General features: G+C 36.3%; 1 protein-coding gene across 1 annotated transcript in view; it reads left to right on the forward strand.

Annotated features, from left to right (window-relative positions):
- sorcs3a (sortilin related VPS10 domain containing receptor 3a) overlaps positions 1-22,241 on the forward strand; it is a gene marked incomplete at its 5' end in the record, with an annotated part of 249,011 nt that extends 226,770 nt beyond the window's left edge. Inside the window, 8 exons of the mRNA XM_084402221.1 lie at positions 973-1,106; positions 1,454-1,577; positions 3,221-3,333; positions 12,779-12,910; positions 14,018-14,117; positions 16,533-16,638; positions 17,772-17,914; positions 21,583-22,241. Coding sequence (XP_084258347.1) covers positions 973-1,106; positions 1,454-1,577; positions 3,221-3,333; positions 12,779-12,910; positions 14,018-14,117; positions 16,533-16,638; positions 17,772-17,914; positions 21,583-21,641 — 911 coding nt within the window. The 3' untranslated portion in view covers positions 21,642-22,241. The remainder of the gene's footprint in view (positions 1-972; positions 1,107-1,453; positions 1,578-3,220; positions 3,334-12,778; positions 12,911-14,017; positions 14,118-16,532; positions 16,639-17,771; positions 17,915-21,582) is intronic.
- Positions 22,242-23,992: the final 1,751 nt, after the last annotated feature.

Below are 23,992 nucleotides of genomic sequence, written 5' to 3' on the forward strand. Positions count from 1 at the left end.
TATCTTCTTTTGTGTTCAACAGAAGAAAGAATCTCATACAGGTTTGGAACAACTTGAGGGCGAGTAAATGATAACAGAAATTACATTTGTGGGTGAACAATCCCTTTAAACAAAAAATGTGTACAATACACTCGGTAGGTTGTCTTTCATACAGTTGCTCTGCCAAAATCTGCATGTGTCCTCCAACTCTGCAGGTGTAGTCGACTGCGGTGCTTAATTACAGCTTTATCTGCACCTTTCACAAACAAACAGGAGGTGGCCACTTGTGATCAGATGAGAGCATTAGGTCCAACTTTTATTTCCTGATGTGAACAGAATATTTAATAGCAAAAAAAGAGCTATTTGAGCTATTTAAACAAGCAAAAATATGCACATGGGGGAAGGGTAAACAATACAGATATATTTGAGTAAAGGATGGCGGAAATCAAAGTAAGGATTTTTGTTTCATGTTTTATGATCATTTGGCTGTTTCTTCATGACTGCGAACTAACAAGGAATGGGTCGAAAAGGTCGATTACTTGTCCATATAGCCTTTTGCTTCAGTTAGCGTTCTGTGCTTTAGGTGTTAGACAGTTATCCCAATAAAACTCTCTTGGAAAAGTTTAAATTCATCCTGCTTAAAACGCCCCCGATACAGACATCAGCATGCTGACTAACTCCTTGGCGCTGTTTTTTTTTGAGCGTCCCACTGCGAGTGTTGCGTTTCTAAAATGCTGTGCCAAGTTAAAAATACTTGATACCAAAACTTTTAAAAACAGGTCTCGAGACCCCTGCGTTCTGTTCTTGTTTCTTTGCACTCCGTCTAGCTCTGTTTGAACAGCGTCCAATTTGGGTCAGGTGAAGCCGAAAGCGGCCTAATTACACAAGACCAAATAGTCGACTAGTTATTCAAGCCACCGGCGAGTTGATTTTCCAAAATATGTTCGCTGTTCTTGTATTGAGTGAGTGTGTGTGTGTGTGTGCGTGTTTCAGGCCCTGTGGAACATATTCAGCTGTTGGCTCCATATGTGGTCATTAAGAATAAGGAGGTGAACCTGACGGCAGTGGTCTGGCCTTCTCATTTCAGAACGCTCACCTATTTCTGGTGGCTGGGGAACAACACTGAGGTACAACCAGCTCCTAATTACAGATTTTCTGCCTCGCTTTGTTGGGCGAAGGGCCTCCGAGACATTTTACGTTGGAAGATAAACAGAACAGGAGCAATGAACCGTTAATAATGTGGTTCTTGTTCCTGTCGTTTTTTTTTTTTTTTTGTGGTATTTAGATGCATTCTTTAGTTTACGCTCGTTCGCCCTGAAACATCAATTAAGCTGTTGGCACTATTTGTTTTAAAAGGGTTTGCTTTTTAAGGAAGTCATAGAGCGTACATATATAAAAAAAATTGATTTCTTGTCTACCGTTGTATTGAGTATTGATTGTTTTTGTTTTGTATCCACTACATTTGTGTCGCTAGCCAATAATTACGTTGGACAGCAGTATTTCCCACACGTTCAGCAGAGAGGGCATGATCACCGTGACTGTTCAGGTCTCTTCAGGGGACTCGATACTGCAGGACACCAGAACCATTGCCATACAAGGTAGGTGTTCACATTCAGACAGGTGTAGGGACAACTTTTCACTATGCCTTTCATCATTTAATTGCTACTTTTCAAATGCCTTTTTGCGTTTATGTTTTTTGTTTTACTCCAATCCCAAACCCAGACTTTGTAGCTTCATTATTCATAGGTGTGGTTTGGGCGTAACGTGAAATAAACCAATCAGAGCGACATCTCACATTTCCTTTAAGAGCAGGCGCGCTTGTTCCATGGCGGATCTATCTATCTATCTATCTATCTATCTATCTATCTATCTATCTATCTATCTATCTATCTATCTATCTATCTATCTATCTATCTATCTATCTATCTATCGTAATAATGTATGATTTGCAAAAATGATAACTGCTGCGTCTGTGTGTAGATGAGAGAATCAAAGTGTATGCGCGTTGTGCACACTACATTGATTAAGGCCAAGCATGCGCCCTTAAAATAGCATATGAATAACATGTGCAACGCGCCACTGACTTTAAACTGTTTTTTTTTCGGTCAGTGGCGCAATTGTTTTCTAAACCTGTAAAATAGCATGAGGGAACGTTTGCGCCGGAACACGCCTCCTCTTTGCGCTGAACCGCCCCGGGGAGCGCAAGTGTATTTTTTTAGTTAACCGACGTGCGTCTGTGGAGGGAAAAGTCCGCTGTGCGCGGGTGCAAAATAGGAATGATACATGCGTCGGTGTACAAAGTCAATTGAGCTGGGTGCAAGATAGGGCCCTCAGTCTTAAACTATAAAAATGCATTATTAAAAAAGAAAAACTAAATTATTGTATTTTTAATGATCCTAAAAAATGTGTGAAATAAACAAACATTTCAATATGTATTTTGTGAAAGGGATTTATACATTTTTCAGAATTTAAAATTGTCCCACAGTTGTGTTCATAAATCATTTCTTTTTAATGATATACATATATAGGCCTATGTATGTTTAATCATTGTTTAAAGTCCCCCTGTAGTTAATAATTTTATCCTTAAAACTCATCTTTGATCACCAAAATGGCATATTTAGACACATACAAACTTGATTTTCACCACAGGGGATCTTGATTTAAAAAAAATTTTCTATGGTAACAATAATTATATATATGATCTTTTTTAGTGCTGTCAAATAAATTAATTGCATCTAACATAAAAGTTTGTTTATATACAGTAAATTTGTGTGTGTGTGTGTATGTATGTATGTATTTGCATATATATTTTTTTTTTTGGAAAAGTAAATATATGTGTGTGTGTGTGTAGTGTATAATATATTATATAAACACTAACTTTTATGTTAGATGAGATAAAAATATATATGTACATATATATATATATAGACGCGATTAACAACCCTGATTGACAACCCTAGATTAAATGTATTATCATTGCTTTCTGAGTGTTCAGAATTACAGGAAATTGTCTCTTGACACTGCAGGCTTTTCATAAACCTCCCTTCTGGCAACTGCCAAATAGACTGTAATCATTTTTGTGATCAGCGCTAACCTTTCCATACCTGTCAGTAATGATAACTCTGCTACAGCTCGACTAAATCATCTGGAACAAATCACAGCAGATAGAAGGTGTTGGGCATCTTATGAGAGAAAGAATTAAGGGTCTGTCTGCCTCTGCTTCTCTCTCCCTCTGTGACAGAATTCTTCAAATCGCTTCTTTTATCTTTCTCTCCTAATCTGGACGAGGCCAACCCCGACATCCCAGAGTGGAGACAGGATGTGGGCCGGGTCATTAAGAAGGCTGTTCTTCAGGTGAGTGGGAATTTATTCTCTCCGTCTTGTCTCTCGCTGTCTTTTCTTGGCTCGTCTCTGTAGCTCCCAGAGATCCTGGTCAAATATTTCTTGTTGTCTTTGTCTGATCCTTTGCTCTTAAGTGTTCTCTTTCACTGAAAAACAAATACATTTGTGCTTTTGGGCAAATAAGTAAACATCCTTAGAAAGGATAATGCAATGTCAGATGGTCAGAATCACAAAATAAATCTAGACGGTAATAAGTACATGTGAAATATTGATTTGAGTTACATTATTTAATTCTTTATTATTTAATATACACACTTATATATACTTATATATATATATATATATATATATATAAAGAAATAATAAATTAAATATATTATATAATAAAGAATGAAAATAATTTAACTCAAATCAATAATTCACATCCATGTACTTATTATGTGTATTATATTATATATATATATATATATATATATATATAATATATATTCAATATTTTATTATATTATTGTGATTAAAGCCTCTGTTACATCCATTACAGAGAAATCAATCTGCCTAGCAACAAGACAAATTTTTATCCATTTTATTTTATTTACAAATTTGGTTGGTTATTTTCACTGGAAAACAAGAAAAGAAATACTAATTTAGAACAATTACATTTCTATGGAAGCCCGTTTCCGCCACGGTTGAGTAAAAAAAAAAGATTATTTAAGTCATAATAATGAGAAACTTTCTTATAATAATGACTTAACATCTCAAAATAATGAGAAACTATGAGTTTCTCATTACAAGAAAGTTTTTCATTATTATGAGATGTTAAGTCATTATTACGAGAAAGTTTCTCATTATTACAAGAAAGTTTCTCATTATTATGAGATGTTAAGTCATTATTACGAGAAAGTTTCTCATTATTACAAGAAAGTTTCTCATTATTATGAGATGTTAAGTCATAATTATGAGATGTTTAGTCATAATTATGAGAAAGTTTCTCATTATTACAAGAAAGTTTCTCATTATTATGAGATGTTAAGTCATAATTATGAGATGTTAAGTCATAATTATGAGAAAGTTTCTCATTATTACGAGAAACTTTCTCAATATAATGAGATACTAAGTCATAATTATGAGGAAGTTTCTTATTATTATGACTTACAGAAATATATTTTTTACTCAACTATGGCGGAAACGTCTTTCTATTTACATTTTAAATCCTAATTTATTAAATTATTTTTTTTATTAAGTTTTTTAGATTAAACATTCTATTACATCAAAGAAAGCAATCGGCTTAGCAACAAGATGAAATTTAATTAAATGTATTTTTCCTACCTCATTGGCAAATTGGTTTTTGAAATATTTTCTTTGAATTTATGCTTAAAAAAAGTATTGGTGGCATAAATTTAGATATTTTCTCAAAAAACTGATTAAGAAAATTATGTTTTGCAGTGTTTTTAATGTCTCTGATTGCATTTGAAACAATCTTTTATTAAATTCATTATATTATGTTATTTAGATAAAAGGGAAAACAATCAGCCTAGCAACAAGACCAACTTAATTACATTTATTTTTCTTACCTTACTGGCAAATTGATTTTGACCATGGTTTCCTTGATTTATGCTTAAAACAAAAAAATATATATATGTTTGGTTGCATATATTTAGATAAGAAAAATATCTCTCTCTAACTCTGAGGAAACGAGTTCCTCATCACACAGTGGGGCGTATTCACTAAACTGCACCACGTTAGCTGTATTTCATCCCAAATTTTGCATCTTACTTGCTAACCACCCACAGCTTACTTTACCAGGTGCTAAATGCACTAAAATAGCACTGCACTGTATTTTAATTAAGCCATTGTCTTCCATTTCAGCACAAACACAAGTCCTTTATATGTAAATTAGGCTTATTATAGATATCAAAACTCAGCACCTATTTTCGTGGTGCAATTAACGTTACAATATTACTGCCCGCGGAAAGCAGGCTGTGAACTAAACTTCATTTTAAGGAGAGGTTTGTGTGCAGTTTTCCTATTACTAATCATGGCAGCAGTTATAACAGGGCATATATCCAAAATAGACCAGTAGACAAGAACATTTTGAAGAGCCAATTCAGATGTTTAGATCGCAGTGGTGGAGTGAAGCAGTAGTAAAGTATATCTAGTCCTCACCTAGCACCAGAACTGACCCACAAGGTCAAGCAAATTGTGTTCAGCACATATTTTGTAGGCGGCGTAAACCGATTTGCATAAATGCTCTTGTGAACTAGCCAGCAAACGGCACTCAGCGGGTGGTGTAAAGGCTTGCTGTTTGGGTGGTGTAAAGGCTTGCTGTTCTGACAGTCCCTCTGTGGTGTGTGTGTGTGTGTGTGTGTGTGTGTGTGTGTGTGTGTGTGTGTGTGTGTGTGTGTGTGTGTGTGTGTGTGTGGACAACGGCACTGTTCTGAGCTCTTGTGACTCTCAGTGCTGACAGAGAGATTGAACTCACTGCTGGTCGATGCATTAACACTACACCGTCTCAGTGCACAGACACATGTACCTGAGCTGTCAGTCCAACCCTGGGACCGTCTCAGCTCAATATCAGTGTCCTTCCAAGTAGCAGTGAATCCCAGCCCTTTTAATATGTGTATGCTATATATGTTTGGGATGTTTATACTGTTCTTGATAAGAAGAATGTTGGGGTGGGGGGATGAGGGGTTATGCCCAATAATTTTGCAGTCGTTTTTTGTTGTTGTAATGTTACACAAAAAGTTTTGTGGCAGTGAGATTTTTTTTTTTTTTTTTAATGCTTTTGAAATAATTATTTGATGTATTTGATCAAAAAGACTGTCGAAATATTGTTACAGTTTAAAAAAAAAACTGTTCTTATCAAGCCTTTCATATTGTCTCTCTATTTCAGACATGCACAAAAACAATCCCTAAATATCTCAATTAAATCTAAACTCCCTCATACAGAACAGAGCCTTGGAATCTGCCAGAGAACAAGGTCAGAGTAGCTCAGCACAAAGAGGTTACTGATCTCACATATGCTCGTAACACGCACCTCCGTCTTCAACATGCGCTCTTTCTCTCTCATTATCTGCCAGTCTGGGTTCCTGGCCTCAAATGGCTTTACCCAGAATTCTCCAGAAGTAAAACCGTCCTCTTCCAACTTCCCCCCCCCCCCTTTGTTTCAGCATCAAGTTCAAAGCCTGATGGCTTAATATTGAGCTCTCATGGTAAAGAGACTCACTTTTCCTCGTTCCTTTCATTTATCCTCTCGCATATAAAACACACCCTGTAGTGCCCTAGAGGTAGCAGATATACTTTATCCATACTGCCGATGATAAATAGCTCAGTGTATTAAAAAGAGAGGGAGAGCGAGGCTCAGACATAATCAAAGTCAAGGTCCATTTAAGATGGCTGTTTGAGGCAGTGGGCATGCGAGGTGAGTGGAGCGGCTGTCTGTTCTGGTGCACCGGGGCGATAGCGCTCTAACAGCCTGAGGAGATGAGAATAGAGGGGTTAAAGGCAGAGCCAGTGCCTCAGTAAGCACAGGACTTGCATCACAAACACTTTGATACTGAAAGAAGTGCCAATGATAAGTTGTCTTTATTATTTTAGGCTTTTCTCCACATTCATTGATGTAATGGAGACAATAGGACATTATGCAAGTGTGACTCTCATTGCACTAGGGATCCCTGAGCACTTGTGACATCAATGATCAATCATGAAAACACGTTTTTACTTCACAATATTTTGCATCCAGAGGTGACGAAAGCTTAATAGCCTCAGACCTCATTCATTGCAATTGCATTGAAAAGTGAGTCCTTTTGTGAGAAAAAGAAAGTGTAAAAATGTAATAAAATTCAATTTGTGTAAAATTGTGTAAAGATAGATAGATAGATGCTGGATGGATGGACGGATGGACGGATGGATGGATAGATGGATGGATGGATGGATGATGGATGGATGGATGGATGGATGGATGGATGGATGGATGGATGGATGGATGGAAAGATACTGGATAGATAGATAGATAGATAGATAGATAGATAGATAGATAGATAGATAGATAGATAGATAGATAGATAGATAGATAGATAGATAGATAGATAGATAGATAGATAGATAGATAGATAGATAGATAGATACTAGATAGATAGATAGATAGATAGATAGATAGATAGATACTAGATAGATAGATAGATAGATACTAGATAGATAGATAGATAGATAGATAGATAGATAGATAGATAGATAGATAGATAGATAGATAGATAGATAGATAGATACTGGATGGATGTATAGATAGATGGATGGATGGATGGATGGATGGATACTGGATAGATAGATAGATAGATAGATAGATAGATAGATAGATAGATAGATAGATAGATAGATAGATAGATAGATAGATAGATAGATAGATAGATAGATAGATAGATAGATAGATAGATAGATACTGGATAGATAGATACTGGATAGATAGATAGATAGATAGATAGATAGAAAGAAAGAAAGAAAGAAAGAAAGAAAGAAAGAAAGAAAGAAAGAAAGAAAGAAAGAAAGAAAGAAAGAAAGAAAGAAATATACTGTATGGATAGATAGATTACTTCTCCTGTCTCTGTAAATGTCCACATTTTTAAATCATCTTGCGGACACTCATTTTGGGTGGCGTTTAGTCAACTAGGTGACTACAGCACGTTGAAAATATACAGAACCGTAAATAAATTACCGTAGTTGTATTTCAAAACGGAAGTGTGTCACGAAGCTCAATGCAATGAGTCCATTATGTTTGGGATCCCTGCAACGTTCACTCAGCTGGATCCCAATTAGCAGCCTGCCAAAGGGAGAGAGAGAAAGAAGAGAGAAAGAAGAGAGCAAGCACGCAACACATAACATACCCCAGTATCGCGCTCCTAAAATCACAAACGTATTACAAACGTTAACAGGGGATACACTGAAAACATTTTGTCCAATTTACTCCATCATATTATTTGCTATCTACGCAACAAAATTGTGTTTCTCTTCTAAACTTGATTTCGTTGTGCTTCCAATTAATGTAATTCTCTAATATGTGCAATGGACTATATTCAATTATTTAGAGTGAATGTGAACCAGTCAAGCACTTGAAACTAATTTTTGCTGAAACTGTAATTCCCAGCATGCTTTGATTGGCTCTTAATGAGGAGAGTCAAAATGTTGCAATTAAGTGTTATTTTATGTGTTTTTGAGCTAGACGAGAAAAGGCAGAGACTTAATTGTGTTTAACAGTGTTTAATGTTCAATTATGTTGGAATTATTAGAACTGTTTTAATCTCCATTGTGGAGAAGAGTGGAGCATTTGCTTAGGCTGCGGACTGGTACAGTTCATGTTATTTCTGCTTTGCTCAGGAGTAATGCTTAGCACGTAGCATGGTTATATGTGTTATTGCTAACTAATATTTTCTTAGATAGCTAGTTCAATCTTATTATTCAGTCATGTGACAAAAGTAAATGAATTCTGTCAGGGAACCTATACAATCACTTTGATACTTCTTAATTGGGCCTCTTAAAAATTACGTCATGTTGAAATTACGTGAACAAATTATGTTTGTTTAACTATGTTTGTTGATTCATGTGGGACCGATTTACATGATTGAATCATGTAAATCCAAAACTTTTTTCAGTGTAGAATATACAGTTTGTGTCATATGAAAATATTTATGTCTATGGAAAGTCCCCATAAAACATAGAAACAGACTGGGTTCAGTAAGATTTATTTTAAAGACATTAATACTTTTATTCTGCAATAAATTGATCAAATGTGATTTTTTTAACTTTACTATTTATTAAATGATCCTGAATCAAAATAAAATAAAAAATGCTTCCACAAAAATAATAAACAGCTCAACTGTTTTCGACAGACTGAAGACTGGAGTAATGATGCTGAAAATTCAGCTTTGCCATCACAGGGATAAATTACATTTTTAAATATATTCAACTTTCTAACGGCTTCTTTAAATTGTAATAATATTTCACAATATTACTGTTTTTACTGTATTTTTGATCAAATAAAGAGACTTTCAAAAGCATTTAAAAAAGTCTACCCCCAAACCTTTGAACTGTAGTGTATTTATATGTATATATAATATTTGGTAAATATATATGTGGTGTAAATGTAGTTTCCCCAGTAACAGGAAGACATTTTCCGAATGTGGAGGAACTGCATTTCCATTTGCACCACATTTACCTATTATGAACTATGAACTATGAATTATGAAAGTACAGTCCTAGCTCCAGCCCTGCTCACTCGCTCTGTTTGGTTTCATTACAGTGTGCTCCTTAGCACTGGGAGCTCCCTCTGCTGTCCATAAGGTGCCTCTGCGCACCAGCCATTTCAAACCCAGCCTCCAGTATTTGGGCTACGCCTCCTTATTTGCATACACTCCTCAATCCTCAATCCTCAAATGCCCAATCCTAAATCCCCAAATTCCCAATCCTAAATCCTAAATGGCTAAATGATTAAATGCCCAATCCTAAATACCAAATTCCCAATCCTAAATCCCTAAATGCCCAATCCTAAATCCTAAATGGCTAAATGACCAAATGCCCAATCCTAAATACAAAATGCCCTATCCTAAATACCAAATTCATTTTCGACTTAGACTTTTAGGCTTCTACTTAGACTTTTAGTTTTTGTTTAAGACTTTTAGTTTTTGTTTAAGACTTTTAGTTTTAGACTTTTAGTTTTCAATCTGACCCAATAATCCCTCCATTGCAAAGAAGCTCTGGCCGCCCTGTCAAGGACGCTTGACAAAAAGTACGGGGAAGCTTGTTGCCGCTTTGGCCGATCTGAAGCCTGTGTCACACCATGAAATGTAAACAGAAAAAAAAAACAAGCAATACATTGACACTAGGAACCTTTTATAATGACAGCATTTTTATAACCGCTTTGGTCACATTTGGTTTTATATGCGCGAGGGAGAGAGAGAGCAAGACGTGTTGTTTGAAGACGGTGAAGGTGAGTTTGTGCGCGCGGCCGGGGCTCTCTCTCTTTTGTAACTGGTCTTTTGTATTTTTTCTGTATGAAAAAATAACGTCATATCATAAATGATAGGAAACCCAGCAACAACGATTATCAGTTTCTCCTCCATTTTCTCGGAACTAATGTTTTGGTAGGAACGAAAGTTTACATCGCATGTTTCTCCGGAATCAGCCAGCGCGAAGGACGTCTATATTCTGATTGGTCGCTGGCGTTTTGCCGCTGCTTGCCGCTGAACCGCGTCATAGCTCATTACCATAAAGTTGAGATACTTTCAACTTTCTGATTGACGCTTAAAACGGCCAAAACGCGACGCCGATGGATTTAAAGGAGAACTCCGGTCATTTTTTTGTACATTTGGAGTGCTGTCAGAACAGAGAACAACGACAAAAATCGGTGTTGCCTACACCGTGTTATCCTCTTTTAAAAATTTGCACCCTGTTGACTTCAATGGGGCAAGTTTTAAACCTGCTTTTAGCCTCTTAACATCCTTGATGTGTCATTACAAGTGCACAGGTCATGTGAGTGATTCCTTCTGAGTGAACGCGGGTGAATCTGACTGCAGTAGAAGTGAAAGAAATATATAAAAAATGATGTTTATTCAGCCAGCGCACATACCTGTATTTACATCCTGTTTTCGGTCGAAGTCCACAGTAGTCGATTGTCGAGTTCACGCGCCTGATCGTAGGTACTAAACCTATGCGCGTGAACTCGACAATCGATTACTGTGGACTTTGACCGAAAACAGGATGTAAATACAGGTATGTGCGCTGGCTGAATAAACATCATTTTTATTCATATCTTTCACATCTACTGCAGTCAGATTCACCCGCGTTCACTCCGAAGGAATCACTCACATGACCTGTGCACTTGTAATGACACATCAAGGATGTTAAGAGGCTAAAAGCAGGTTTAAAACTTGCCCCATTGAAGTCAACAGGGTGCACATTTTAAAACGAGGATAACACGGTGTAGGCAACACCGATTTTTGTCGTTGTTCTCTGTACTGACAGCACTCCAAATGTACAAAAAAATGAGCTCAATGTTAAAATTGACCGGAGTTCTCCTTTAACGCTCTCTGCGGCTGAGAGAAGCCAGCTTCCATTGAAAATGAACGACTTCCAGTAACTTTGGAAGCTCAAGTCGGCGGCGGTGTGAACGTACAGTTAACATGTCCAGAGTGCACGTCTGCACATTCTTCAGCAAAAAGAAAAACAGCTCATGCTGTGCTTATTTGTTCATTTATAATAATTCTCAGTAAATTGTTTATCTGTGAATCCTGTGCTCTAAAAAAGGACTTTCACATTGATGGTTTTACGTCTAAGGAAGCATTTACACAATGGATGGTCTCCACTGTTGTAAAGATGACAATAATGCATTTCTTTTAATAGCACTATACATCTAAATGAAAAATACTGGAACAAGTTGTAAATAAACAGAAGTGTTGAATTGTTTAAATTTGCCTGTAAAGCTTTATTTGCATTCTGGTGGAGAGTCAATATTAGAGCAAAAATTGACTTAAATGGGGAAAGATGGACTACAATGGCGGAAAACACAACAGATGTCTAAACAACCTCTTTAATAACAACTTTGTCCTCTACTTTAATGGATTATTGCGTCTGTGCCTTTTAATGTTATTCCACAGTTCTTCGGTCTGGGAAGAGAATGTTTTGACATTAAGAGATTTAATTACAACAATGACTCTTAAGCTATTATAGGGTGTAATTAAGAGCCCTGCAATGTTATGTCTCTCCTTTGCTGTCTAATTACCTTTCTAGGCCTTAATTCGCCAACGGAAGGTTGAATGGTTGAATCTAGCGTGTTGAGAAAGAAATAAAGGTTGGAGTTTGGAGATGTGCATTAATCATTAGGAATATCAGTAGCAGTTGCACATAGACTGAATCCTTCAATGAGCCCCAGGGCTTTTTTTTTTCTCCAATATTGCAGCGGTGAGTCCAAACTTAGACTCGGAGTATTGATTCGTAAGACTGCTTCAGCTCTGGACACATTGCTCATTGTAAATTATACTCAGGCTGTCTATTCTTGAGCTATTGTTTTATAACCGGTTGAGACCTCGGTGGTAGTGGCAGATAAAACAAAGATTATTTACCTGAGGTGGGATAATTTCCTCTTTATGAGGGAAATGGCCTTTAGTGAGTATCTCTAGGAGAGTCCATGGTGGGCTTCCCTTTATTGGCTTTGCGGCGGCCCATAACGTCTAGACCTTTGAGTTTTTGTAGTGGCTCTTTGACAAAGATATTGATTGAAGTTTTTAGGAATTCAATGTGTGTATAATGGCTTGCGTCTAATAATTTCTTGGCCGGGATTCATTCTGTATACATCAAATCTGATTTACTGGAAGCCATCAGCCTTGTTTAAAATTAATGTAACCCTCGTAAACGCAGGAGACGGTAACATATAAATCACTGAGGCTTATGCAATTAGTGTTGTTTTGTCCAGGTCGCCGACGTTCCAGAAGAACAGCTGCTGGTGGCCGTGTTCCCTGGCATTCCGACTGCTGCGGAACTCTTCCTGCTTCCTCCTCGGAACCAATCGGATGGCAGGAAACGGACAGAGGAGGATCTGGAGCAGGTTAGATGTGATCTGATGCAAATTTTACGGTTTCACATTAATGGTTGAAGGTTGAAATGCGCTTGAGAATGATGGACCTTTATCAGAATAAAAGAGCAGCTTCTACCCGGGGCTACAATGAAAGTAAGTGTCACCGCATAAAGGAGACGATGCGTCAAAAATATTCCCTAAGGGGATTGTATGACATTTTTACCTATTTTCTTTCACCTTAAATGCAAAATTTTCTCTGTGATAACAGCAGAAATACTAGTGTCTAATTAGGCTTACATGACAAGGACATTTACAGTAGGGACTTCTAAATTGAATACACTGTTGAGGGTCAAATGTTTATTAGTAGTGATTTTTTAAAGCATTATAACTATAGTATCAGATCATTTAATACATAAATGAATACATTTACAATAGTAAATAGCACAAGCATAACAATTTCTGCTGTAACATTATATTTGTTTTACATAATATTTTCTTAAATAATTTACTAATTTAAATAATTATTTAATAATAAATTGAGAATTTGATCAATTTTAACAAAAAAAATCTTAGAAATAAACAGATTTATACTTAAGATAGCAACTTCCTTATTTTGTAATACTATTATGCATTTTCAGTGCATTTTAAAATGCAATGAATTTTTAAAATCATGAACAAAAAGCAAGTAAACCAACCAACAGTGCAGTGCACTCAATAATCTGGTAAGTCTGTGTACACTGGGATATAGATATTCTCAAATAAAGACCAGGCAATGCTAATTTTTACATACAGTACACACAGTGAATATTACATGACATGACAGAAACTGGATATAGCGCAGCATAGTCTGAAGTTGCTTGCTTGTGGATGAGTGTCTCACTGCAGTTTATCAAAATCTGATATTAGACATTACATTGTGCATCATCTCCACTGTAATGTCTAAGTAGGATCTGTATTTGATACACACAAGAGTTCAGAATCCTGTTTATAGATGCATATATGGGCTATTATCTACTACCGAACATGTAGGACACCTTAGCAACTGCAAACATGCAAAATGGCAAGCAACCTGGCATGCGGCACTCGCATTTCTGAAGTCTGTATATAACTGTTCTGAATGCTGTTTTCTTTTCCTAGATATCAGAAATCCTGGTCAATGCACTGAATCAGATCTCGCTGGAGTTCGAGCTGAAACCTGGCTCCCGGGTCATCGTTTACATCACGCAATTAACTTTAGGTAACAGACTGTTGAAAACATATTGTTTGTAGCTGTTCCGGCATGATTTAGTTGATGACTGAAGTGTGCGACTGCTTTTATTTGATTACCTTAGTGGTATTTCAGTTGATCTCCCACTCTAGCTTCTGTTGGGTGCCATATACTGTTCCCTAGAGTAATTTCGTTGATTGCTTTTTTGAGACCAGAAGCTTGTCAGCACTATAAATTGTTGAAAGATTGGGCTTTTATACTCCACTAGTGATGCTGAAAGCCTTATGGAAGATAATTGGATAATTGCTTTCCAGCAATCATGGCTTTCAAGATTTTCTCACATTCAACATAGAAAAAAAAGTCTCCCCTGAATAGAAGTAGGTTTTCTGGTCTTTTGTTTTATTGGGCTAGCTTTTGAATACGATTTTTTTTTTTTTTTTTTTTTTTATGATTGGACTAAACACTAAACAACACTAAATTTTCTTTTGTGCAATTTGATTCAAAATCACTCATGAAGAATCTCAATCTTGATATTCAGTTCAGCTCATTGAATCATTAACTCACTTACTCACTGAACTGCAAGTCAGTATGATTGTCATTAAATCAGTTTAATTAGTGACTCATTGTTCATAGCATGATAATCCAGGCAAAAATTATTCAATATAGTGTTGTTTATTCACTAATGAACTGAAATCGCTTCCTATAGCTAAACTAGAAGAATATGTAGGGCCCTGTGATTTTTGATATGTAGAAATCATGGATGGAATTGTGGATCTCAGTCATTAAAACGGATATACTGTATAAGAATGCCACCAAATTGGATTCATAAATCAAAAAATAGGCTTGTACAATTAATCAAATTCAAATTGCAATATGGAGGCCATCTGTGATTATGAAACTGCTGTTTAAATATGAAGTCTGCATGTTCTGCACGTCTTAGAATGAATGAGAGAACTTGAAATTATGACAGAAATATATTACCTTCATTATAGTGGTAGAAACAGTCATGTGTTTGATTCTCAGGAAACACACATAAAAATACTGTAATCATTTTTGGATAAAACATGGGCCAAATGAATAAATAATTTGGAATTGGAACCAGAATCCCAAATAAAAAGATGAATTCGTTCTAATTTAGCCTATATTCATCATCATCCATCTTGTACTCCGCCATGTGCCATACCTTTACTATTCTGTGCCAGCCATGTGATAATGGTTACTAATTTCTTGTAGCGATAATAGCATTGAGTAGTAGAGAGTAAACGCTCTCTTACTGTGACTCATGGTCTGTGCTATTAACCATTTTTACAGCAAAACATTGGCCGCCTCCTTTGCCCATTTCTTTTCCCGTTTTCATAGCCAAAGTTCTGGAAAGCATTCAAGATTCTTTCTGAAAGGTCAGAGGATTCATGGAGCTATCTTTCAACAGCATAGTCATGGGAGAAATATACAGTCAGTGGGTGTAAAGCACCAATGAACAATTTTGAAGGGATGCCAACAATTGGCAGAAGTCCCTCTGGGAGAGGGGAAGAAGTTTTGTGGAAATTGTCACAGGAGATGCGATTCAAGTTCAGTTCTTTACTTCACTTGAAATAAAAGGTCTTAGATCTGCATGAATTGCCATTTTTAGACTGGTACATTTTGTTCTGAAACGGATATTGTTCAGACCTCTTGCAAATATTGTGCTGTTGAAATTGTATTAAAGGTCTTTTAAAAGCTGAAGTGTGTAGTATCTATGCCACTTGCATCACCAGGAGGTTTTGTTTTCGAGTTCATTTCTCGAACAATTCCCATCCGCCACTGGTCAAACCATCAGATAGTCCAGTCCCAAACTCACACTATTGGTCGAGACAATGCTGATGGGTTGGGATGCTAAAACACAGCAATGTTTTGAAAGCAAATTATTCTCTGAATATTAAGCTGGAATAGGAGAAAGCATTTTAATATTTACACAAAAATGACATTCTTTAGATTTAAAGTGATATTATATATATAGACACAGTAATAGAGTAAATTATATATAATAAGTTATATTAAAAGAGTTATAAAAGATTCGAAAATATGCACTACCGTTAAAATTCTTGGGGTCAGTAAGATTTCTCTTAGTAGCTCACCAAGGCTGTATTTATTTGATCAAAAATACAGTAAAAACAGTAATATTGTGAAATATTATTACAATTTGAAAGAACTGGTTTCTATTTTAATGTACATTACTCCAGTCTTCAGTGTCAAAAGATCAATTTAATTGATCAAAGCTTAATAAAAGCTTAGCTTAATAAAAATAATAACTTCTTAAAAAAAAAAAAAAAATATATATATATATATATATATATATATATTAGTGACCCAACAATTGAATTGTAGATCTGAAAGATATATGAGTTTGTTTTTTTCTTATAAAAAAGAGACGGATTGCATTAACTCTTGTTTTTGTCTTTGTCACAGCTCCTCTGGTTGACTCCATCCCAAGACACAGCAGTTCTGCTATGCTGATGCTTCTGTCGGTGGTGTTTTTGGGTTTAGCTGTATTTCTCATCTACAAATTTAAGAGGTATATCCATGCAAACAGTTTTTATTATGACACATTCCTTTTACCAGGACTCCAGCAATTGAACTTCATTTCTTTTCACGCACACCATAGTTCTCGTTTCTGTTTATCTATAAGATTTGATGGGACGGTATCAGGAGCGACTTTCCTTTGCATCAGGGCAGTGCTATTTTTACTCATGATAGTTGTGAGATCTAGTTATTAGTTTGCATATGATAGAAACATTTGAAGAAAAAAAAAAGTAATGTGAAAGTGCAGGAAAATATCAATGGATTGTTTAATATGCAGCCGTGGTTCCTCTACTGGAAAACTGTTTTGTAATGCTTTGAATAATTTATTTGGTCTCAAAATAATTCAAATGGAAAAGACTCAGGGAAATGTTGAAACAATCATTAATAATGGATATATTTTTTCACCCCCCAAGTAATTTAAAAAGGAAGCATATTTATGGAAATGTTACACTTGGAAAAACAAAGCAATTAGCTTACAAAATTAATAGTAATTTGAAGAGGAAAAAATGGGATGGGATGGGATGGGATGGGATGGGATGGGGGGGGGGGGGGGGGGGCATTTCTAATTCATAAAAATGAAAAGTGAGCTCAGAAAATGGCAAACACATTACAGTCTGGTTTGTGTGTTGGAAAAGTACACCATGAAATTTGGGGGAATTACTAATACATTGCTGTCAATTTTTCCGGGTTGTCACAGCGTTATCAAGACGATGTATTTTGCTTCTCTCTACCTCTGATTGCCTGTGCAACTTCTCCTCCAGAAGTTATTAAATATACTCAGCAATCATTATTTCAGGAATACAATGAAGGATTGCACTTGCACTCACATAGTATTTAACAACTCGTTATATTGCAGATTAACAAGTTTGCATGTGCACAGCCCTTACCTTGTGTTGTCATGCGTGTTATGCCAATTTCCTACTGAAATGGGCGCAAAATCAAACATATTTGTTCACATTTGTCTGGTTTGGCAATTTGATTTGAGATGATTTTGATTTCTGAATATCTTCTCAAACAGAACAGATTGCAACTTCATTTTGTGGCGCTAGTGGTGCACAGAAATTACACTACACCTTTTAAACACAATGTTTTTTGTTGTTTTTTTTTTTACAAAAACTTGTGCAGAAAAATCCCCTGGATTAACATCTACGCGGAGGTAAACCATGAGAAAGAGCAGGAGATGATCAATACGGTGGGCCAGAGTGACGCCACACCCAAAATCACCCTGAGTGAGTTGATGGAGAAAGAGCTGGAGGCCCGTGCCAAACGTGAGTGAAATGCTTAGAAAATCAATCAATTATTAAAAAAAAAAAATTTCTTACTGCATTGTCAAATAGCTTTTTTCTTATTCTTGTTTTAAGCATAATAAAAAGTATACATAAAAATAAAAATTGCCAACTATGTGTAGTAGAAAAAAAATACTTGAATTAGGGTTGCCCCTAATAGTCGACGAGAAAAGGCTTAGTCGACCAAAGTCGGTTAGTCACAAAAAAAATAATAAATTCCACAGGAATTGGCGAAGTCAACACGGCTGGACCATGTTGTCAGGATTATGTTTTGTTTAGTGTGTTTGTTTCTGTCATTCTAAGTTTGATCTATGCTGTGTTCAAAATCGTCCCCTATACCCTCATTCACTATTCCCTATATTACTCCACTAATATAGTCCACTTGAAGGAGTGAATGAAAACGAGTGAGTGAATTCGGACACTGAGTGCGACGGAAGGGCTTTTGCATAGTGTGTGCTTGCCGTTTAATAATCATCTGAAACTTAGCAAACTGGCATCTCCAGTAGTAATGAAAAGATTTATCTTGAACTCTACTATAAAGGTAAAAGAGTAGCAAAACTCGAGAGCACGTAGATGTGAATTTGAGAACTTTTACAATAAATATTCGTACTTGTACGTGAACATTTACACTCACAGCTCCAATGTGAAAACTGCACATTTCTGAAGTTGAATGTGAAAATTTGCACTCGCAGATAATAGTCACAAACCTGTATTCTGAATTTGAAGCTGCAGACAAGTAGTCACAAATGTGTAAAATGCCATTCACAGAAATACAGCGACAGACACAAACTTGTAATATATATTTGCATTTAATCTTACATTCACATTCGCAGTACAACCTCAATTATGCACTTGCAACTTCTCAAATCTGTCACTGCAATTTCAAAATTCAAGCATTGACTTTTGCTACTCTTTTCGCGATATTTTAGGTGCAAAACTAACTTGTGCACTTGAAACTCAGTGGCGGCGAGAGAGAAAGGGGGCGGGAGCGGGGGGTGTTCAAAGGAGCCGTTTTATTGGTTGACGCCTAGCCAATGAAATGGGACTATTGTACGCGATAATGTCACGAAACCCGCATCCTCGGGGACGCTGTGAAATGCTAACATGGCTTAATGCATTAGACCAGTGGTTCTCAACCAGTGGGGCCCGCCGAGTAGGCTACTACAGGATGGGAGGAGAAAAAAAAAATTCCCCCCATGTTGAAATGCAAGTGGATGGACTATTATAACACAAACAAATCATCCTCCTGCCGACTTTTTTTTTTCAAAAGCGACTAGCGACAAATCTAGCGACTTTTACTGGTGTTATTGGAGCTTTGGGGGGGGCCCAGCTTGCAAAAGGTTGAGAACCCCTGCATTAGACTGATATTAAAAGAAATAAATGATAATATCAAACTCAGTAAACACCATACTAATAATGCATACTACAGAAAAGCAGATGAGCACAGAATATGAACACAATGCGTTTAATTGGTATTAAAAGACCAAACTCAGGAAACACCATACAAATAAAGCGTACAGAAAAGCAATTGAGCACAGAATATGTACAGAATGCGGGTTTCGTGACATCATCGAGTACAATAGAAGGCTAGGCGCCAACCAATAAAACGGCTCCTTTGAACACCCTCGCTCTCGCCCTCCTTTCTCTCTCGCCGCCACTGAGTTTCAAGTGCACAAGTTAGTTTTGCACCTAATATATCGCGAAAAGAGTAGCAAAAATCAAGGCGTGAAATTTGAAATTGCAGTGACAGATTTGAGAAGTTGCAAGTGCATAATTGAGGTTGTACTGCGAATGTGAATGTAAGATAAATGCAAATATATATTACAAGTTTGTGTCTGTCGCTGTGTTTCTGTGAATGGCATTTTATACATTTGTGACTACTTGTCTGCAGCTTCAAATTCAGAATACAAGTTTGTGACTAGTGTCTGCGAGTACAAATTTCAACATTCAACATCAGAGTTTTATTTTACAGGTTTTCACATTGGAGCTGTGAGTGTAAATGTTCACGTACAAGTACGAATATTTATTGTTCAAGTTCTCAAATTCACATCTACATGCTCTTGAGTTTTGCTACTCTTTTACCTTCATACTCTGCCATGGAACTAGCATGTATAAACCTTGATTACAATTTTTTATAATCAATCAAAAAGGAATTTATACCTGTATGATATTACGGTGTACCCACATTGGACCAGCAGTTTGGAAAATTGGGTATTCTCTAGCCATTGAGAGTACATCAATTGTAGACTCGTTATTGCGGTGCATTGTGGGATTGAATGAGTTCACTCAATAATGTCCACTATGCTTTCGGACACCACTACAAATGGGTGTCCCTTCAAACAGTGGCCTATTTAGAGTATAGGGATGATTTTGGACACAGCCTTAGTTTCCCATTGTGTTTGATTAACGATCCCATTCACCTGTTGACTATTTAACTTTTTAAAGGCAAAGGTCAGTTGCTGCCTTAATTTTTTAAGAGTAAATAAATTAGCTTAAAAACATTTAGTTGAATCTTGTATAATTAACTTGAAATTGCTTGAATTTCAAGTTAAAGTTGTTAAAGTAATGTAAAAAATATGTGTTGCCATGACTTTTTCAGGAAACATGAATACTTTTCTTTTTCTAGCACTCTTAGGCTTAATAGTTCTTAAGAATAAGAAAAAAAGAAGAACCTTTTCTTTCAGGTTTAGTAATTTTCAGCCTCAAGAACATCCGAGTCACAGACCTGTGTACTATTTTAAAACTACTGTTGCGGTGGCGAGATTTTCCGTGACGCTCCTTTTTCCACTAAAAATATGAATCAGTAAGCTTTCAGAATTACACAGCGAAAACTATCAGAACTAAAAAACCCTTTGGAATCAGAAGAGTTTATAATCTGACACGTAATGCATGCTAATGAGAACTATCTACATTGGGCCCAAGTGTCCTTATTTCCCGAGTGGATGCTTCTGTGATCATGTAATTGCTTAATAACTGCAAATTAATATTTAATTGGTGCTGTTAAGCAGTGATTATAAAAGAGCACTGATTAAACTATAAAAGGGGTCAAATTGGGGTCAGTGTGATAACAACAACTGTGATGAATAAACATGCAACATTTGGTGCCATGCAGAAAATAAATCCCACCACTGTTTCTGTGGGTGTTTAATAGCGGGGGGGGTGAAACATTTGTATTTTTTGCTTGATTTCTTACTTAATGGTTCAGTTTCCAGCCTGCTTTACATTCATTTGCTTCCCTTCACCAGGATAAATTTTTAATGAGTCTAATACTAGAAAACTTTCAGTCTGTTCATTTATTGATGAGTAATATATAGTTGGGTGTATAATCAAGCATTTAGAGATAACGTGAAATTGCATTCGCTATGCATGTAGCAAAATCATATACTCAACTTGAAAACAGATTGAGACTTGATTGAATTGTGAAAAGTTGTTTCAGAGGTGGATATTCATCCGCGCTGTGCCGTGCCGAGGCACAACCCACGTAAAGTCGACAAATCCCCGAATAACTGCAATTGCAGATTTCGAACAGAGATGGCGACAAAGAGGAAAAATTACGGACTGCAGCTTTAAGGACATTTGTTGAGAAAATTGTGAATTTTGATTTGTTGAATTGTGAAGGCTAATGTGTAATTTCTGTCTTTGACACGTAGGTGGAGTGATCAACACCTGTGAAAGCACAAGGGAGATCCCGAACTGCACGAGTGTCTGAAAACATCAGGAAAAAAAGATGGAGGTGTATTGTAAAAATGTGTACAGAGGTATCACAATTTTAAAGGTTGACAGTTTTCCTCCTTTGCTTTTTTTGTAATTTCAAAACACTGTCATTGTTAATAGTTTTCTAAGGAGCTCAGATTTGCATGGATGTCTTGTTTGTTACGATCTGTGTGGAAAAGAAGAATAGACTTAACTACAGTACAAGTCACCGAAACCATGCTTAGGAATTGACCAACTTTTGAAATTCCAAACGGTCCGTTCTGAATATTACAGAACAAAATCGCAGACGTTGTGGGAAAAGCCACTAAACCCCTCTCAGTACATTTCCTTTGTGCATCATTGAACTACGCTAGTCAGTTTTTCAGATTAATATAAATTGGGGAAAAAGTGGCTTTTAGTTTCAAAAACTGTGATTTTGTTGGGTCACAACTTATGCCAAGTTTGTTTAACTGTTCAAACTGATTTTCACACATTGTGAAGGGTGCTTTTAGTGGCTATATTAACTTAATTTTTAGGTTTTTAATCTCTTCAGTAGGTCATCTCATTTTTATATTTGTTATAGCTTGAACTGAGGGAGCAAAATTGCAGCTGACGCAAAAAAAGAAAGAAAGCCAACAGTGTTTAAATCCCTCTCTATGGCCCTGTTTACACCTGGTATTAAAGGAGAACTCCGGTCAATTTTAACATTGAGCTCATTTTTTTGTACATTTGGAGTGCTGTCAGTACAGAGAACAGCGACAAAAATCGGTGTTGCCTACAACGTGTTATCCTCTTTTTAAAATGTGCACCCTGTTGACTTCAATGGGGCAAGTTTTAAACCTGCTTTTAGCCTCTGTACTGATTTTAGCCTCTGTACTGACAGCACTCCAAATGTACCAAAAAATGAGCTCAATGTTAAAATTGACCGGAGTTCTCCTTTAAGATGCGTTTTGGTTGATCGGATCACAAGTGGACGACGCTAGATACAGGTGTAAACGGGGTCTAAAACGTTTTGAGCTTGTCCACTTTCGACCACTTCCAGTGGTAGTCAAAAACACATTCGACCGAATTGCTTTCGTAGTATAAACGCTCATGTGGCCGAATGCGTTCAAACAGCCACAAAAGGCCTCCTGCTCTCCGTCTACTGACCTAATGCATGGGAAGCGCGCTAGCCAGACGCGATTTAAAGTTTGACAGCTGGAGACCCGAGTTTGGTTTGAAGACGAAAAACACACCAAGCACAATGTTCTCTCACCATTCATGATTTCTAACACACACTCACAGCGTTCGGCGTGGTCGAAAGTTGCTGCTCTCCTTATGTTTATCTGTTTTCTTAAAGCGAGTAAATTGCGCAAGCTTATTTTGTCCATTTGATCGAAAGATCTAGAACAAAAACCCATACATTTACCCACCCATAGACCCCCTAACACATTGAAAGTGGACAAAAGACAGTAAACGGGTATGTGTCTTGTGACTTGTGATTCAATCGACCAAAATGCATCTTAAATACCAGGTGTAAAAAGGCCTGTCACAGCTTTGCCTTCATGTAAGCAATCCTGCTTTGCAATTTTCTAAATTGTTAGTTGTTGAAACATTTCAACTTTTAATTACACATTTATCTCGCCTTAGAAGGCGGAGAGATATGGACTAAAATGTGATTTTTTCAGTCAAGAAGTGAGATACCTTCCCAAAAGCACTGTGATAAAATGTCAATTTGAAGGCAAGCTTTTTGTACTTCCATAAAGCGAGAATACTATTAAAAATCACATCTCTATGGCTAAGCTTTTTATTTTTTCTTAGTTAAAAGTCCATGAAATATCAAACGTTGAGAATGTTTTGTGGTATAAATCTCTTGATATACAAACATAGACACAATAGAGCTTGATATCTTTCTTGAAAATATTATAAAACTGAACTTTAAATCTAACATACCTTCAGCTAAATGTAAGTTCCTGTAAGCTCCTCATATATATAATGCACCGTCCGTGTGCATTCCATGAAATTATTTTACATTCAGCTTGTACTTTGGACTTTATTTTTTGTAGATAAAAGGGTGGTCATTTTGCTTCATAAGTGAATGCCTTACAAATAAGAATGCCTTTTGAATAATGTTTATTCATCATAATAGCTGGCCATTTAGAATTTTAAATTAATTTAAAACAGTTTAACAAACTGCCGTGATTGATGAAGTGCTTTTTTTATTATTATTTAATTTCTTTCTTTTGTTCTTTTGCATACATTTTTAAGGTGTCTCATCTCCCAGGGATTGAAAAACCATTGAACTGTACAATAAGTCTCAAGTTTTAATTTCTCTGTATATACAGCAAGTGTATTTTCATTTCATATCATTATACTGTAAATATAATA

Source organism: Rutilus rutilus (assembly GCF_951802725.1).
Source record: "Rutilus rutilus genome assembly, chromosome: 2".
In the NCBI taxonomy this organism is placed as follows: domain Eukaryota; kingdom Metazoa; phylum Chordata; class Actinopteri; order Cypriniformes; family Leuciscidae; genus Rutilus; species Rutilus rutilus.